This window comes from Siphateles boraxobius, unplaced genomic scaffold (assembly GCF_051911475.1).
Source record: "Siphateles boraxobius isolate OS27281-9 unplaced genomic scaffold, OSU_SipBor_1 65, whole genome shotgun sequence".
Classification (NCBI taxonomy): domain Eukaryota; kingdom Metazoa; phylum Chordata; class Actinopteri; order Cypriniformes; family Leuciscidae; genus Siphateles; species Siphateles boraxobius.
In genome coordinates, this window is record NW_027509192.1 from 23,106,609 (window position 1) to 23,124,835 (window position 18,227).

The 18,227-nt window shown below is 44.9% G+C and overlaps 1 protein-coding gene across 1 annotated transcript; it reads left to right on the forward strand.

Annotated features, from left to right (window-relative positions):
- The first annotated feature begins 6,897 nt into the window (after positions 1-6,897).
- Positions 6,898-8,369, forward strand: LOC143721294 (uncharacterized). The gene is made up of 3 exons (XM_077211583.1): positions 6,898-7,089; positions 7,196-7,275; positions 7,373-8,369. Exons 1-3 carry the CDS (start codon positions 7,087-7,089, stop codon positions 8,367-8,369), a joined length of 1,080 nt encoding a protein of 359 aa, XP_077067698.1. The 5' UTR covers positions 6,898-7,086.
- Positions 8,370-18,227: the final 9,858 nt, after the last annotated feature.

Sequence of the window (18,227 nt, forward strand, 5' to 3'; positions counted from 1 at the left end):
ACGCCGTGCGCGCCAAGCATCCACATGAGACCCCGAGCTTGAGGGGAACCCCATAAGTGGAAAAAATAAGGTGGCCAGCCACGCGGGCCATCACTTGTACATAAGCACACATAGGGAATACAGAGCAGCGCGCCGGTCTGTATAGTCATATGGCACATACCCTACTTAGTGCAGCTCAACCAGGAGAGCTGAGTCATGAAAGTGATCTGAGCAGGAGATCTGGGCAGAATACACCTCTTTTTCAGACTGACAACAGTTTAGCCTGCAAGGCAGGAACTTCTAGGTTATAAAACCTGACAAAGGTAGACGGGGAGCTCCAGCCCGCCGCTACACATATGTCATGGATAGAAATTCCACTGGACCATGCCCACGACGAGGCCACGCCTCTCGTGGAATGAGCCCTGATGCCCAGAGGGCATTGCAGACCTTTTGACGCGTAAGCTGCCGCTATAGCGTCCACTATCCATCTGGACAGGCTCTGTTTCGAGGAGGCGAGCCCCTTGGCGCGCCCACCAAACGAAACGAAAAGCTGTTCCGAACGCCTGAAGGAGGCGGAGCGCGTAATGTAAAATCTCAGCGCTCTGACAGGGCAGAGGAGATTCACATCACTTTCGCTGTCAGATGCTGGGAGAGCTGACAGCGAAATAACTTGCGCCCTGAATGGAGTGCCCATCACTTTAGGGACATAACCATGTCTAGGTCTGAGGATGACTTTAGAGTCATTTGGTCCGAACTCAAGACACGACGCGCTGACAGACAGCGCGTGCAGATCCCCTACACGTTTTACTGACGACAGTGCAGTCAGAAAAACGGTTTTTAGTGATAGATATTTCAACCCCACGGAGTCTAGTGGTTCAAATGGAAAAGCTTTCAGGGCCTCGAGGACCAATGAAAGATCACACATGGGAACCGACGGCGGGCGCGGCGGATTCATCCTTCTAGCTGCTCTAAGGAAGCGGATGACCAACTCATGTCTTCCCAGTGACTGGCCGTGCGTCGATTCCGCGAACGCTGCCACGGCCGCCACGTATACTTTGAGCGTGGATGGGGACCTTCCCTTATCCAACAGCTCTTGTAGGAAGGTGAGCAGCTGCGCCACCCCGCATGTCTGCGGGTCCAGACCTCTGTCGGTGCACCATCCAGAGAACACCGACCATTTAGACGCGTAGAGCCTTCTCGTGGAAGGGGCTCTAGACTGCGTGATCGTGTTCATCACTCCTTCTGGCAGGGCAACGAGTACCCGTTGATCAACCATGCATGCAGAGACCAGCACTCTGGATGGGGATGCCAGATCGTGCCGCGAGCCTGAGAGAGGAGATCTGCCCTCACCGGAATCGGCCACGGACCTGTATGTGACAGCCGTGCCAGTTCCGGGAACCAAGTCTGATTCTCCCAACGCGGGGCTATGAGGAGCACCGAGTGGCGCGTTTCCCTGATCCTCTTGATCACCTGTGGCAACAGAGAGACCGGAGGGAAAGCATATAGCGGGAGGCTGGGCCAAACCTGGGCCAGCGTGTCCTCGTCCTTCGAGAAGAACGTCGGGCATTGAGCGTTGTCTTTTGACGCAAACAGGTCGACTTCCGCTCTGCCGAATAGGCGCCAAAGTTTCTGGACCGTTTGGGGGTGCAGGGACCATTCCCCTGGGGGAACATTGTCCCTGGACAGTTTGTCTGGGGCGTCGTTCAAATGGCCAGGCACATGCGCCGCCCTCAGCGAGCGCAGGTTCATCTGTGACCAAATAAGGAGGCGTTCCGTCAGATTGCAGAGATTTCTGGATCTGACACCGCCCTGACGGTTTACATAGGATACCACAGATGTGTTGTCCGAGCGGACAAGAACATGCTGGTCCTGTATGAACGGGAGGAAGCACTTCAGCGCGTTCTCGACCGCTATCATTTCCAGACAGTTTATGTGAAAACCCTTCTCCTGGTCTGACCACTGGCCAAAGGCCGGTCTGCCCTCGAACAGCGCGCCCCAACCCGAGTTGGACGCGTCTGTCGAGATGACCTTCCGATAAGAGATGGTTCCCATCATTACTCCCTGCTGGTACCAGTCGGCCACTAACCAGGGCTGCAGAGCTGTTATGCAGGTCTGAGTCACTCTGATTTTCTGGCCGCCAGACACCCAGGCTCGGCGAGGCGCGCGAGCGTTCAACCAGCGTTGGAGCGGGCGCATGCGCAGTAGGCCCAGCTGGAGCAGCGCTGCAGCTGATGCCATACAGCCCAACATCCTTTGAAATGTTTTCAAAGGGAGAAAGCTGCCCTTATGGAAAGATGCGGCTAGGTGGCGAACACGGCGCGCGCGATGTGTAAACGAGCCGTCATGATCACCGAGTCCAGTTCTATTCCTAAAAAGGAAATTGACTGGCTGGGCAGTAATGAGCTCTTGGTCCAGTTGACCGTGAGACCCAAGCTTTCCAGATGACTGAGAAGCACTGTTCTGTGAGATAGTAATTCTGTCTCTGACTGTGCCAATATCAGCCAATCGTCCAGATAGTTCATTATGCGCAGCCCCTGACTTCTCAGGGGGGCGAGCGCCGCGTCCATGCACTTTGTAAATGTACGGGGTGCCAGGGACAGGCCGAACGGCAGGACGGTGTATTGATATGCCTGACCGTCGAAGGCGAATCTCAAAAATTGCCTGTGACGGGGTACTATCTGAATCTGAAAATAGGCATCCTTCAGATCTAGAGAAATAAACCAGTCCCTCGGGCGAACGTGCGCGAGGATTTTCCTGGTCGTAAGTATTTTGAACGGTCTTTTTGCAAGCACTTTGTTCAAATATCTCAGATCTAGGATAGGTCTGAAGGCTCCGTCCTTCTTGGGTACGAGAAAATATCGGCTGTAAAAGCCTGACTCGCTCAGAGAAGGCGGTACCTTTTCTATAGTCCCTTTGCACAGCAGCTTTCCGCATTCACTATCGTCGCGGTCCGGGCTTGAAAGCGCGGGGGACGGCGAATGAATTGAAGTGTATAGCCCTGCTTTATTGTGCTCAACACCCATTCTGAAATCCCTGGGATAGTTTCCCACGCAGCTATGTGAGCCGCTAGGGGGCGAATGGCCTCCGGGTTCAGACCGCCGCCATTTGCGGGCTTGTGAAACTGAACCGGAGCCGAGAGCGTGGCGCGCGCGCTCTCGGTTCTGGGCAATGGCCGCTCGCTGACAGCCGAAACCGGCTGACTTATGTGAGATGTCCCGATCATAAGGGATGGGGAACATACTTTTACCACACTTTGACGCGCGAGCAGAGCTCTGGGCGGAAGAGCTCTCTGTAAGCGTGAGCGCGCGCACGCGGGCACGAGACTTACAACTGTATCTGACGCCTCGATCATAATAGATGGGGAGCGCTTTATTAACGCCCTGTGTTTTGTGATAACACTTAAACGCGCAGGCGGGGCCCGGGGGGAGGTTTGTGTTAGCAAGCGTGAGCGCTCTCTGGCGGGCACGAGACTTACGTTCATAACCTGCTTCTTTGATCGTGTAACAGAGCGGGCAGATAGTAGGCACAGACCTGTGGACACATTTCTTAAATTCAACACTCGAGCGGCTTTTCTGCGCTTTATGAGAGTGTGCTCTGTGAGTGACACGGGATTTGGGGTGCTTATGTGTAGGGGTGAACACTGGGGCGTGGGCACATTCACTACACTTAAAACACTGACGGCGTGAGCCGGACCAGACATTATACTCTTTTTGAGATTTCTCTGGGTCGCCGTGAAAACGGCGTTTGTGTGCAGGCGAGAGGGTGAATAAACCGGCTCGTTGGCTGCTAATTGAACCACTGCAGTAGCCTGTTCGAAGGGGACTGACAGGGAAATGAACTTTGACGGCGGTCAGGCCGCAGCGGGACACGCGCGTCTTTTCTCTCTCGCTGTTAGGAGGGCTTCGCGTGCTCGGACTTTAGCTTGATTCTTTGCCGAGGCCCTCTGGGGGGCGGCGGTCTGTGACGACTGTCTGAGCGCGATCTAGGGCGGCCGCCCTGACGTCGCTGCAAAGGCTGAGGCTGAGGCTGTGCTGGACGCTGGGTGCTGGTTCGCACAGGAGGCTGGCTTTGTCTCTCGCGAGAGCGGCCTGTGGCGGAACTCGAGCGTCGCGGCAGGAAGAGGTTCATGGCCTGCGTGGTCTTTTGTACCACAGAGAAGCGGTCAACAATCCCGTTCACCGCTGGGCCGAAGAGACCAGTGGGGGAAAGCGGCGCGTTCAGAAAGTTGGCTCGCTCAGTTTCCCTCATATCCGCAAGCGTTAACCAGAGGTGCCTCTCCGTCACGGTCAACGCGGCCATGGCTCGTCCGATGGCTTGGGCTGCGGCTTTGGTGGCGCGGAGAGAGAGATCCGTCGCGCTTCTCAAATCCGTAACCGCAGCTGGGTCCCGGCCCTTCTCATCCCATTCACGGAGGAGGTCAGCTTGCAGGATCTGAAGCACAGCCATCGAGTGTAGAGCAGACGCGGCCTGGCCGGAGGCGGCATAAGCGCGGCCGACCAAGGCGGAAGTGGCTCTGCAGGCTTTAGACGGGAGGGCTGACCGTGACCGCCATCTCGCGGAGGGCGGGCAAAGGTGCGCTGCGACCGCCTCTTCCACAGGGGGAATCGCTGTGTACCCTTTCTCGGCGGCGCCGTCCACTCGGGAGAGCGACGCGGAGGCCTGTGACTGAAGTCTAGCAGAAAACGGTGTATTCCATGACTTCGTCAGCTCCGCATGAAGTTCCGGCAGGAATGGAGCGGGCCTAGTTTCTGAAACTGCGCGGCGGCGGCTTTGCAGGAAGCAGCCGTCGAGCCTGTTCGGCGCGGGTTCCTTCGGCAGCGACCACTCGAGCCCGAGACGGTCAACAGCTTGCGTCAGCAGGCGCATAAGTTCCGCGTCAGCTCCAGCGCGGGTACGGGTGGATTCCTGGATTGACGAGGAGGCGGAGTGAAGCGACCATTCCTCGCTGTCTGATGCCAGGATAGAGCAGCAGTCTCTTGTGACGTGTCCCTCGGACTCATCCTCCGAAGCGACGGCAGTGAGGCTCGCAAGCGGCAGCTGCGCGTCGGTGAGGAGAGGTGGGGAAGGCGAGAGCGAGGCTCGAGGGAGGTTCTCCGGCGAGCGCGTCGCTGTGGCCACAGGTTCCGGCTGTCTCAGGCAACGGCGCTTCTTTCTGCGCGGTCCCACAGGGGGCGGAGTGACTGCTGTGGTGTTGAAAGCTTCGAGTCGAGCCCGCAGGGTCGACAGCGGAAGCTCCTCACAGAGCTCGCAGCCCCCGGATGCGAGGGCGAGCTCTGTGTGTTCCAGGCCCAGGCAGAGAGCGCAGATCAGGTGGCGGTCTCCGGCGCAGAGCGGGGCTTTACACGAGCCACAGGAAGTGCGAGGCATCTTTAAAAAGACGCTCGCTGCTCTTTTAGAATAATAAGCAAAAAAGGATACGTCGCCGGATAGCGTAGCTCGCACGGATGGCTGAAGGTGGCGAAGACGGCCGGCTTCCTCAGCGCTGTCCTATGCTGGCTGTTCGCTGTTCGACGGCGGCGGTGGCTTCTCTCAAATCCAGCGATGCGAAGAGCTCGCTGAAGAGTCGAAAAATCTGAGAATTCAGCCTACAGCCCCTATTTTATACGCTAAGCCACGCCTATCTGGCGGGCTGTGACGCTATAAAGGCGCGGGCGTCCTTCATTGGGCGTGAGGTCACGCCGGGCTCACTGGTAGGCTGCAGCAGTTTCCCGCAGGGCAGCCAATGAGCACGCGAGATGGCCTGCTCTAGGTCTGCTAGCTGCTGCACTGCGTTGACAAGGTATACAAAATTAAGGATAATTTTTTGGCTTCAGTATCTCGAGAAGATGAATCTTTCCCGTAGCGTAAGCTAAACTTACGCAATACGAGAGAACCTCTCGTAAGAGAACAAATGATCTGTACTGATCTGTATGTATGGCATTTGCACTTCTTGCAGTTTTCACCTCCTTTCATGAAGGGAGGTATGAATGCATTGAAACATGTTCATCAGAGGATTGAGGAACATGAGAAAAGTAATGCCCACAGAGATTGTGCCGATTCTTACTTTCTAATGGCTAAAAAGGCAGATGTGAAAATTCTATTGACTTTCAACCAGATGTCTTTACATTATGAACAAGTAAAGAAAAAGTGCCAGGTAATGGAACACATAGAAGTCACAAAAATGTCATTGACTGCAGTGTTTTCCAATGTATTAGCAGCTTCTACTTTATCTCCTCTGTAACTAATGCCTGGTTCAGATTACACAATTTTAGCCCGATTTTGGCACGATCCGTTTGATGTAGGGTCTCGTGGGGATTCGTAAACGACAACGGGCGTCGGGACGCAAGATTCGATAGTATCATCTCGTATAGTGTGTCATAGTGGGCGACAACCTACGTCGCGTCTGCGATGCTTCACGAAATCACGACAAAAAGACTAGCATGTTTAATTTTTTAAACGGTCGTCCACGACGGGTTCCGTCACATTATGAGGTTGACCAATAGGAGCACAGAAGCTTTTCCGTACACAACTTTCAAAAATGGCGAAACGAAAGAGAGACGATGGTGCTACTAGGTGGAGTTATGACATGGAGGAAAGGTTCGTAAGAAAACAATATTTTACCTCAAGTTCTCTTTGGAGGATTGACAGCCAATACTGTCCTCTTCGAGCAATAGGCTTGTTGCATAAACAGAACGTTCGATATTTCCGGGTTGTAACGGTAGGCCGCACGACTTCCGGTTACTCCTGTCAGAGCGAGTCTGACAGCGAGCAGCTGCTTGTCAGAGCGAGAACGCTAATGTTAACTTTAGTTAGTCAACGAGGTAGATGGCATTTTACACACGATGCTTGCAGGACCTGCCAAGGACTACCGTTAACGGTGTACATAGGATTATACAATCCTCACAATCTGAAATGTTGATCTTTTTTTTTTTAAAGATTACACTTGAGCACTCATTCCCGGTGCAACTGTATGAGGCTGTGTGTTCATGTGTGGCTGGTAAGGCACTGTGCAATCACAATGTTGCACTGCTCTATCAGACAGAACACTACTCGCAGCTTCAGATCAGTGCTGTACCCCCTGTCCTTAGTTGCACTGAAACAGAGCAACGCTGGCACAAGCCAAGGTCTATGGTAAATCTGAGAGCATTATTTACCACACTGTTTCATAGTGTAGTCAGTCAGCTGAATTGGTATGTGTGCAAAGCTTGCTTTCATTAAAGACCATTACTATCAACAGGGTGTGAAGCCAGGCCGGGTCAGAGACATGGTCGTGTTGGCAGCCAAACCCAAGCAAAAGACGGTTGGAAATGGTGTAAGGTAATAATGTTTTGTCTTATTTCTATAATTTAGATAAAACATGATTTAAATATGAAAATAAACACATCTGAAACACAGCATGTTACCATGTACACAGGAGCACACTTTACAAAGCACTGAGGGGAGAACTGCCAGATGTGGACATGCTCAAAGTGGCTGAGGTGTATAGTGATTTCCCTGCGACCTTGGCACCACTCATCACCACCATGGCCATTAGTTCTGATGTTCCGTTAGTCCAGTCAGCACTAGGGGAAGTGCAGGAGGGAAGTGCCATCGCTTCTCAGCACCCAGTAGCACCCACCAGGACCATCCAGTTGCACTCAGATGCACCTCCACCTCCACTTCTGCCGTTGGCTGATTACAGGTTGGAGCCTACAACCTGTCAATTTGTTTGCAGTGAACAACAACAACTTCATCTGGTCTCCCTCCAGACAAGTATTGAAATGGCCAGACAGGTGGAGGTTTCCACACGGGACCAGAGCTTGTCTGCAGAGTGGCATCAGGTTCGTCGACCACAAATAACGTCCTCACACTTTAGAGAGTTGTGCCATGTTCGAGGTGAGAGTACAGCACAGCACCTCGCTCAGAGGATTTGGAAGGGCACTGTTCAAACTGCTGCCATGAAGAGGGGCCTGGTACTTGAACCTGTTGCCATTGAGGAGTACTGCAGGGTCAAGAACACAAACTATTGGCCTTGTGGGTTTATCATCCACCCTGATGCCCCCTGGTTAGGGTCTTCTCCTGACGGGGTTGTATTTGACCCAACCGAAAACCCTCCCTATGGTTTGGTTGAGATTAAATGTCCAAATTGCAAGAGCTATGTTGATTGCAAGTACTTGAAGTTGCATGCCAACACAATGCAATTAAAACGGCAGCACAGCTATTACTGGCAGATCCAAGGCCAGCTTCTAAGAAGTGGAATGGAGTGGTGTGACTTTGTGGTGTTTGCAGAGGATGACATGGTCATCCAAAGAATCTACAAAGATGCAGAGGTTGCAAAAATCATTAGGGAGAAGGGGGATCACTTCTTTTTTTTATGTTTACATGGCTGTGTGTTTGAAATAGATACTGTTACTATTTACTGTTACTCTTAGAATAATTTACAGTAAATCAGTTCTATTTTGTATGTATTTATTAAATTGAATCAGTTCAGGTTTTATAGATTTGTAAAAAATAAACAATAACATCTCTGCATTTGTGAATGTTTGTAAACAAACAACATATCAGTTTAACCCTCGTTTATGTTGTCACTTGTGATCTTTGGGGTCTTCAGATACCCCAGACAATAACATTTAATTTTGCAACAGGATAATAAAAATGTTTTTACAAATGCAATTTTACTCTGTTTGTTAATGTTTTTCCTCAACATTTGTGTAGTTTTGGGAGGATTTATAATATCTTGTAAATTTCTAGGAATAGATTAAAAAATATTTATTTAAATAGGCTTTTAACAACAAAAAAACAACAGTATTTTATGCAAAATTCACTTTATAAAAGACCCAGATATCTAACTTTCATTCATGGGGATAACATGGATAATTTTAAATGGTTTAATGTAACATTTATGCCGATTTTGGGGAAAATGTAGTTAAAAAAAATAAATTTAACCACTAGATGGCTATTGTCACATTCACCGTCTGTCTTCATCTGTACTACACTTCCCAGTATCCTCCGTCATCAACAACATCACCTGTTCATCATCATCATCGTTGTCATCCCCGCCTTCACCTGTGTTTCACTCATCATCGTCACCTGTTGTCTTTGTCATTATCTCTGAGTATTTAAGCTCCCCTGTTTCTCTGTTCACTGGCCGGTTATTGTTTGTGTTCATACACACTTGTTTCGATTGTTGGATTTTTTGCCTGTTTGAATATTAAACTTTGAGTTCGCTGCCTGAAACATTACAGCTATATGGCTCCATTATACTATTTGACTACCTGAAAGATGTATTTTCACAAGTTGGATTCATATCTAAATGTTATAAAATGTTAAAAATAATTGTCAAAATTTAGCAATTTTTTGTACAGAAAAAAACTACAAAAAAAACGTTCCTCAATAATTTTACATTATGCTTAGAATCAAATCTGAACAAAGTGGTACAAAGAGAAATGTTGGACTCTTAAGATGTTATTTATTTCAATCATCTATTACTAACTGTAACAGAACAAAAATGAACAGAAATGAACAATTATATTACATGTTGGGTAAAAATACATGACCATCAAAATGGAATGAACTGAACAGCAATAACAAATGAGCAAGTATGTGTGTGAGAGAGAGAGTGTGTGTGAGTGCATTTACAAAGATATATATAGATTTGTAAAAATTAACAATAACATCTCTACATTTGTGGATGTTTGTGAACATACAACATACAGTATCAGTTCAAGTTTTGTATAGATTTGTAAAAATGAACAATAAAACTTGAACAAAGAAATTGGAACTGATTGTAAACTGATTCATAAAAATTCTAGTCCATTCATTTCTGTGTTGCCCATGCCTTAACCAGTGGTCCATTCTGGTAATTCACCAAGAGACAAGCGACGGTGAACAACTGGTCAATGCTCCCACACACTGACAGAGGAATGACTTTATCAAACAGTTTGTTCTCTTTTACTCGCCTGATGCACCTCTCAACATGCACTCTCACACGGGCAATAGACTGTGTCTGCTGGACATCCTCTTTGGTCATCTGTTTGTTTCTTGCAAGGAAAGCAGGTCGGTAAACCTTTCCAGAAAAGAGATTGTCCACAAGAAAGCCTTTGTCAACCATAATGGCCATCTCTGGTGTGAAGAGTTTGGCTATTCCTGACTGCTTAAAAATTTCCCGGTCACTCATGGAACCTGCATACAGAGGTGACACAAAGGTGATGGGACCATGAGGTGCAATGCCAATCATGGCCTTGAAAGTGGTGTGTGACTTGTATGGGGAGTAGACTTCGCTGTGCAAAAGAAGAGAAGAGGGAGTTTGGCAAAAGATTTCTGTGCAGTCAAGCACCACTTGTGTGTCTGGGAACAAAGCAAACTCAGGTGGTAGATGAGCCTTTAATTCCTCTGGTGGTATCCACAGGCGGATGGAACCCAGTAGATAATAGAGGAAATGTGTCCACGATGTAATTATTCTGCTTGCTGTGGTGGTATGGATGTTGAAGCGTTTGGCTAGGTCCCTCAAATGCAGGCCCACAGAAAGGTGCATCAAGAAAAGCAGTAACTCATCTATCGGTGCTAGTCTCTGTTAAAAAACAAAAACACACAACACACTAGAAATCACTTGTACTGTAGTATTAATGTGTGTTTCCCTAACAAATCATCTGAAAACACCCTTGATTAATACTGGAGCCTTTGACAGTCAAGATATGTCAAGTAAACTGTAACAAATGTTAAGACTAACAACATAACTTACTGATGGTCTCAGAAGGCTAGGTTCTTTGGAGGCAGCATGGACACTGGTGATCCGTACCATTTTAGTTGTTGCAGCAGGCTCCACCAATTGCCAAAGGGCCTGGAAATGCTTGTATGATGCAAATCTGCAATGAAATTATAATCACTTTAGAACTTTATGTTCATAATAATACAAAATGATGACTGACATATTATTGATGGAACAACATACTTTTTTAAATTTTACTTCAGTTTCTCAAAAAGGAAATTTTACTTTTACTCCAGTACATTTTTTTAGGGAGTAATTGTACTTTAACTTTAGTATAGATTTTCAGTACTATAACCCCCACTGCAATCCAGACACACACACATAGAGTTAGCTACTACATACAATTGCATAATAGCATGGACCAACCTTGTGTAAAAACGAATATCCTCATCAGATCCTTGGAGGTGTTGGAGTCCAAACCGAGACAGCAGTTGCAGTGATTGGACTTGTTGTTGGAGCTCCTCTACCTTTCTCCTCAGGGCTTCGTTTTCATCTGCCAGCTGATGTGTGACAAGTGCAGTAGTGGTGGTGACACAGTAGGCGTGATCACGATGTACAACTTCCTTCTCTGTGACCACCTCGTTGTCAGACGCCATCGGTAGGTCAGGGGAAGGAGGCCTTGGCCGACGTTGCCAGGCATTAAGCCGAGGTGCCGGTACGCTGAACTCATTCCAGGCAAACAAACAAGGGACACTGCCTTTCTTTAGTCGTTTCTCCCCTCCAGTCGTCGTTACAAAATCCTCAAAAAGGAAATGACAACTGCAGACACGAGTGCATTCAGTTGGAGTGAAGCTATCCCTGCGGATCTTGACTAGCCACTTTGATCTCACCTCAAGATCCACAGGGAAGCGATGAAAACGAATTGTTCCATTGTATTTCAACGAATTTCCACACATCTGCACACAACAGTGTAAAGACGTTCGTCTGGATTGACGCTGTAATTTAATTCGTTTTTCTTTTACTCTTGAGAAACTCATAATTGCCGTCTAACTAAACTATCAGTCTCTCGCTCTCTCTGACAGGAGATAACGTCAACGTAACCGGAAGTTGTGCGGCCTACCGTGACAACCCGGAAATATCTAACGTTCTGTTTATGCAACGAGGCCATCCAGGAACGTGTCCATTGTCGGGTTTTCTTTCTTTTTTTAAGTTTTCTGAACACAGGACAGCCAATACAACACTCACCGCCACATCCATTGTTTGTTTACGTTCGTTTCCGGAAGTCACTCGCTATAGTTTCGCCTTCTCAATGACATCACGCGCATCGTTAAAGACTTTTAACGACTTCTAACTTATAAAAAGTGAGGCAAGTGGCTGCATTGGATGTTTTAGGTTGAGTCAACTTGCAGTCTTTTTTAAGTATATTGAACACTGTAACATTACTTAATATGAACGCAATACAATCAAGTTATTACGCAGGAATGAGAGTATCGTTCCTATAGCCATATCGACGTAGAAAATCGCAACTTTTCATTTTCCGTCGGTCTTACTACATTATGTAACTGAAGTCAAGTTAAAAATAGAAAAAATATCTAAACTCTTTGGTCATTTTTTTAAGAGAGATGCTAATGGTTTGATCCGATTCAATGATCTATGCTAAGCTATGCTAAAACTGGTACCCCCAGATCGGCTGAATGGATTCGAAAACCGTAAAACTCAACTGTTTAACTCTGGGGGAGTTGTAAAATGTTGTTTTTAGTTTCCAAAAAAAAGCTAAGTGTTCCTTTAAGGTCAAAAGTTTAAGTTTGTATTTGGTAAACTCAACTACCAAAGTGATTACATTTTTTCAAATAATGGTGTTGTAGAAATTTTAATAGTCATTGATCCCTAACAGGTATCATAAGAGAGAACCTATCAATGTGTAAAATATATACGTGTGTACGTACTTGTGAGTGACGTTTCAGGAACATATGGGACAGTACCTCTGACCTTAGGGACGGTCAGTTTTGGCCAGCTTATTTCAGTACCAGTTTGTGTCTTTAAGTAGAAACTGAACAGCAGTAAGGACCTTATCTGGGTGGATGAAAGGTACAGTGGGTGAGGAGGAACCTTGAAAAGAGTATAAAGGCTGTCTCATATCTTCCTGTGGGGTGTCACTCTCTTGCACGGCGTAACTTCTGTGTATTAGACTGAACCTATTCTTGCAAGAATAAATACTTCTCTTTTTATTAATTTGACTCTGAGTGTCTCTTACGCAGTGATAATGTTTAACAGAATTTCTGCCACAACAATGGCAAACAATGCCACATGCCCTTGAGAAATCATTTAAGATCTGCAACACTTGGGGCTTGACCTACAATGTCCTGTCTTCTCAAACTGAAAGTTCTTGACATCTCATTTATAACTCTGCCGTTATTATTTTTCTTTGTCTCAGAAATCAACTCCAGACTGTCACTATCAAGGGAATCTTCTATTTTCCCGGCTGGATGAGGGGGCAGGTAGTTAACCTCACCTTTCCGTGTTTTTTTTTATATTCTCTGCTGGTTGCTTTTCTTCAGAAGATTTGCGCTTTAGAGAGCTAACCAAGACTTCTGGAATCCCATCATTCGAAGTTTGCTTCGGTAGTTTGATACTTTATACTTTAGGCTCTGCTGTCATCCATAGAGACCATTGAAGGAGCCTGGCTCCTTCAAACATGGGTTCTTTTTTATGAGGGCCTCTGCGACTGCATATCGTCGTGCATCACTTATAGGGAGTGTAATCAAAGATGAGCTCAGCTAAACACTCCAGAATGTTGGACTTAACACCAGAGTATTATAGTGTCATCAGATTCCACAGAAATGGAGCCACTTGATGTTGATAGTTGAGACACAGAGTCATTTTCGGACACTGATCTGGAGACAGAACAATCTTCTGTTGGGAGCTCAGGAATGTCAACATTTGTTAACAAAATGGCAGGTGGAACGTACACTATCTTCAGTGTGTCCCTATCCTTCAGGTCATCGATTGAACTTAAAGTAAAAAAGTCATCAAAATCCTGGTCTTTGCGCTGAACGCTTATGTCCATTGAGATCCCAAATTTTTGTTTTATTGTTGCTTCCAACTCTTTAACTGACTGTGGAATTCCAGGAAGACAAAGTTTCTTTATGTCATGGTCCAGGATGACTCGAAATTTTACAGCTGACTCCATTCTGATGATGTAGCCCTAAAAAGATGACAAAACAACATATTGTTTTTACATTCAGTCTGGCATTGTTTAGCAAGCATTCTTTGTTGTATGTGTGTGTGGTATATCAAATAAACTTAAAGAGAACTGTGAAAAAAAGCATACATCAGTACCCCTTGAATTCATACCATATTTGAAACGTGTTTCTATTCTAGACAAATATGTCGCTTCAGCGTCACCATACGCCTTCCTGCAACCTTATAGGCTGACAGCGGACATACATCAGTGAGATTCTTCTGTTCCACAAAAACTACAAGCTCTGTGCTCTCTAGCTCAAACGCTCGAAAGTGCTCATCACACCAGGAAATTAATACTTTAGCAATGAAATGGACCTTGTCTCTCAGAATTACTATCTGAAGCACTTCAATAAAGTCTGGGAGTCCCGCAATAGACACATAAGCCAAAATCATGCCTTTAGAGTTTGTAGTTCCATAAACTGGCACAGTGCTGGAAAGATGTACAGTAGTCTGACCTGGAGATACTCTTCTTATTGCATCATGGACATTTTTATGCAAAACAGCTATGGGCACTTAGGATACTCTGGCAGTACTGAACTAGGGAACTGTTGTAGTTGCATGCAGATGGTGTGCAATCATCAACTGATGCTTGGTTGCAAGAGAAAAAAGTAAATTTTTGAAATTCTCTGTATGTCTTACAACTTGTTTGAAATAACTATGTTTTCCCTCGAATCGCTTCGTCCAAAGTACAATGACAGGTCCAAACACTTTAATGAGCGTTGGATAATGCTCCAGGAAGTGGTGTTTGGGGATCAACTTAATCTGAGGAAACACAGCAAGTAATCTAAGTCGATGCTCAGAAATCTTTGCATCAAGATATGACAAACTTGCTTAAGTTTGGGTTGGTGCTACCACAAGTTCAACTATGTCTTTAAGACACATGATTACATTCCATGCAGGATCATTCTGTTATCTTGTGTCCTATCATTAGTGGGAGCAGTCTGAAGAGGGTCCAGTTTTTTGTGATCATTTCCTCCGAAACTTTTTAGAGTGTGGAATGCAATGTGAATGGGATGTGGACTGTCTGTCTTATCTCCCCACTTGTAAGGAAATGATTTGATTGTGTCGTTAAGCTCGTCAAGTGTGACGTACTTTTTGGCTATGAAATCACTAAAGCACAGTGCTAATTCCATGGGAAAAATCCCCTCAAAAAGGTTGTGCAAAATATCAGGAGGATAGCCCTCAACCATGTGAAATGGCTTAGTTTCTCTGTCACCAAAGCAGTGGGGTAGTGACTGGTTCGCTTGAAGTCTTTACATGAATGGAATAATCCTCCTTTGTCCGGTTTTGAAAAGCACCGTATCTCACTTCCTTTTCTTGAAAGTCAACGTGCGCCCCTAGACAGAAGCTGCAAATGTATGGTCCTGAGAAGCTTTCAACAAGACCAGCAACTGAATGTGCACCAAGATTGTCAGCAACTACAAAGTAAACAGTCCTTTTGACAGTTTTTCCAAAGACAGGAACCAAAATACCATCTTGTTCCAGTATAACCATGTCATCCAAGAGTGGTTTGGGAACCTCTGCATAGCCAAATCTTTTAATAGCAGTAGCTTTGCACAAAAGTGCAAGATACACTGAAGTTAGTGTGGACCGAAAACGGGATTGGATATTTCCCAATATCCAGTACACGGCTGTTATTTTATGTTTCCTTCTAGATGTTCCTAAGGGATTTCATACCTCAAAATCATCTACATAAAGGAATATACAGAATCTCTGCTCTTCAGAATAAAAATCACTCTCTCCATAAATGGCACCATCACGGAATGATCTGTACTGTGCAGGAATACGTGTGTGTCCATTATCTGTGAGGAACTTCTCTCTGATATCTTCATTGTTTAGAATTTGTTTCAATGATTCAAGGATCAGAACATACTGAAAACTGTTATTTTCATTTGGATCGAGAATATATTCAACTGGCTGTACAACGTTAAACCTTTGTAGAAAGTACATTCTCCTTTTGAAAGCTGACGATAGTGGGCCATCCTTATCAAAAGCGATGCTTATGGGGCTGGATTCATTTAACTCCTCAAATAAAGATGTGACAACTAACCTCAGCTCCCTGGAGTAAGCGATTTTGCATGACTTTACATCCCCAGTCATTTGGCTACACTGTAACTGGTTTCCGTAATTTGAACAGTATTTTACTGTAATATGTACTGTAAGATACTGTAAAATGTTTATACAGTATGTTACTGTAAACAGCAAAGGATTATGGGAAAATATATGGTCACTACTGTATTTCATCTCTACTGTAAAACAATTTACAGTAGTAAACTTGCCCTCGAAAAACTGACCAATGGCAAGAGAGATTTCTTATGAATTTTTTTGACTGTATGGTTGAAGTGGCAGTTAATGTGGACAAAAGATGTACCGGTCCGGTAACTCCAAAAAGGTTAGTATATTATTTCTATTGTATGTAAAACAAACATTTGCAAATGTTGTCATTTATGTTAACAGCAAACTAACATGATTTGACTTTTTGTTTTCGTCGGAATGGTTTTTGGTGCCTTTTTTTCCTGACTGTCGGCCGGATATCCGTCACGGTGATAATATTAACTGGTAAGTAACGTTAAGCTAAGTTATCCGAAATATTCTTTTAGTAAAACGATAACAATAACGTTTGTGTATTCCTCTGCCTCTTTAACGTAAGCTCGCCAGGCGAAGTCGTCGGTTAGTAATGTTAACCGCAACGAACTAACGTTAACGTGTCATGAAATACTGAGGTAAAGTGAGATAGACGAAACCCTTGTTTAAGTGAGGTTTTTTTAAACAATACTTTCAAGTATATGCTTTGATTTATTTTCAGGTTTGTGATCTGTATAATGTCTGCAGTCTGCAACGATGGAGGTGTGTTGGAGCCTTTTCATTGCCGTCTTAACGGTGATAACATCAACAGGTAGGTTAACTTCACCTAAATAAGCCGAAGCATATACTTGAAAATATTGTTTAAAAAAACTCACTTAAACAAGGGTTTCGTCTATCTCACTTTACCTCAGTATTTCACGACACGTTAACGTTAGTTCGTTGCGGTTAACATTACTAACAGACGACTTCGCCTGGCGAGCTTACGTTAAAGAGTCAGAGGAATACTGAGGTAAAGTGAGATAGACGAACCCCTTGTTTAAGTGAGTTTTTTTTAAACAATATTTTCAAGTATATGCTTTGATTTATTTTCAGGTTTGTGATCTGTATAATGTCTGCAGTCTGCAACGATGGAGGTGTGTTGGAGCCTTTTCATTGCCGTCTTAACGGTGATAACATCAACAGGTAGGTTAACTTCACCTAAATAAGCCTAAGTAAACTTATTAAACAGAGAAAAATAATAACTTTTGTATGTTCCGTCCCCTATTTATCACAATTTAGCTAGTTAGGCAGATGTAACAACGTGCACAGTGAGCTAACGTGAAAAAATAAGTTAAAGGAATAGTGCACCTCAAAAATAAATTCTGTCATAATTACTTGCCGACAAGTTGTTCTAAACCTGCATGAAGTTTTCTTCTGAACATAAAAAGAAGATATTTTGAAGAATGTTGGTAATGGAACAGTTTGACTTCTATAATAATAAAAAAATACTATGGATGTCAATGGGGACCAGAAACTGTTTGGTTACTCATGTTTTTTTTAAATATCTTCTTTTGTATACAGCACAAGAAATAAATTAATACAGGTTGTGAACAAGTTGAGGCTGAGAATACATAATTTTCATTTTTTAAGTAAACTAACCCTTTCAGCGACACCATTGTTAATTACATCTTTTGTTTTATTTTCAAGTTTGTGGTCTGAATCATGTCTGCAATGTCAGAGGTGTGTTTTGGAGTCTTGTGATTGCCGTCGTAATGGTGATGACATCTACAGGTGAGTAAAATGACATCAACTAAATTAGCTGAAGTATGCGTTAGTTAAGCAGGCAAACATAATATAATGTAACTGCCGATGAAACCAACGGAAGGGGAGAAAACGGGTTTACCAGGCAGCAGAGTTAAAGTGCTTTTAAATAATCGTCCATCAGTTTCTGTTCTTTATTTTGAATTTGCAGAAGCCATTCCCTCCGGACTGTACATTACTGCTGACGCTCTCCACTAAAACACAGAGGTTGACATTTGAGGAGGAGGAGGAAAGGGTTAGCAATATACCATTATCAATATAGCAAAATTTTGCTAACTAATATTTTAAATGTTGTTTCATTTATTAAAAACTATAAACACCATACAACATCATATCTTACATCATCTTTACCCCTCATGTCGTTGTTGTTAGTAACAAGTTCTGTTATTGTATTTTATTTCTGTGAACTATAATATCACTAAAAGGCTGCTGTGACTTTGTCTGTTTCAGGAGA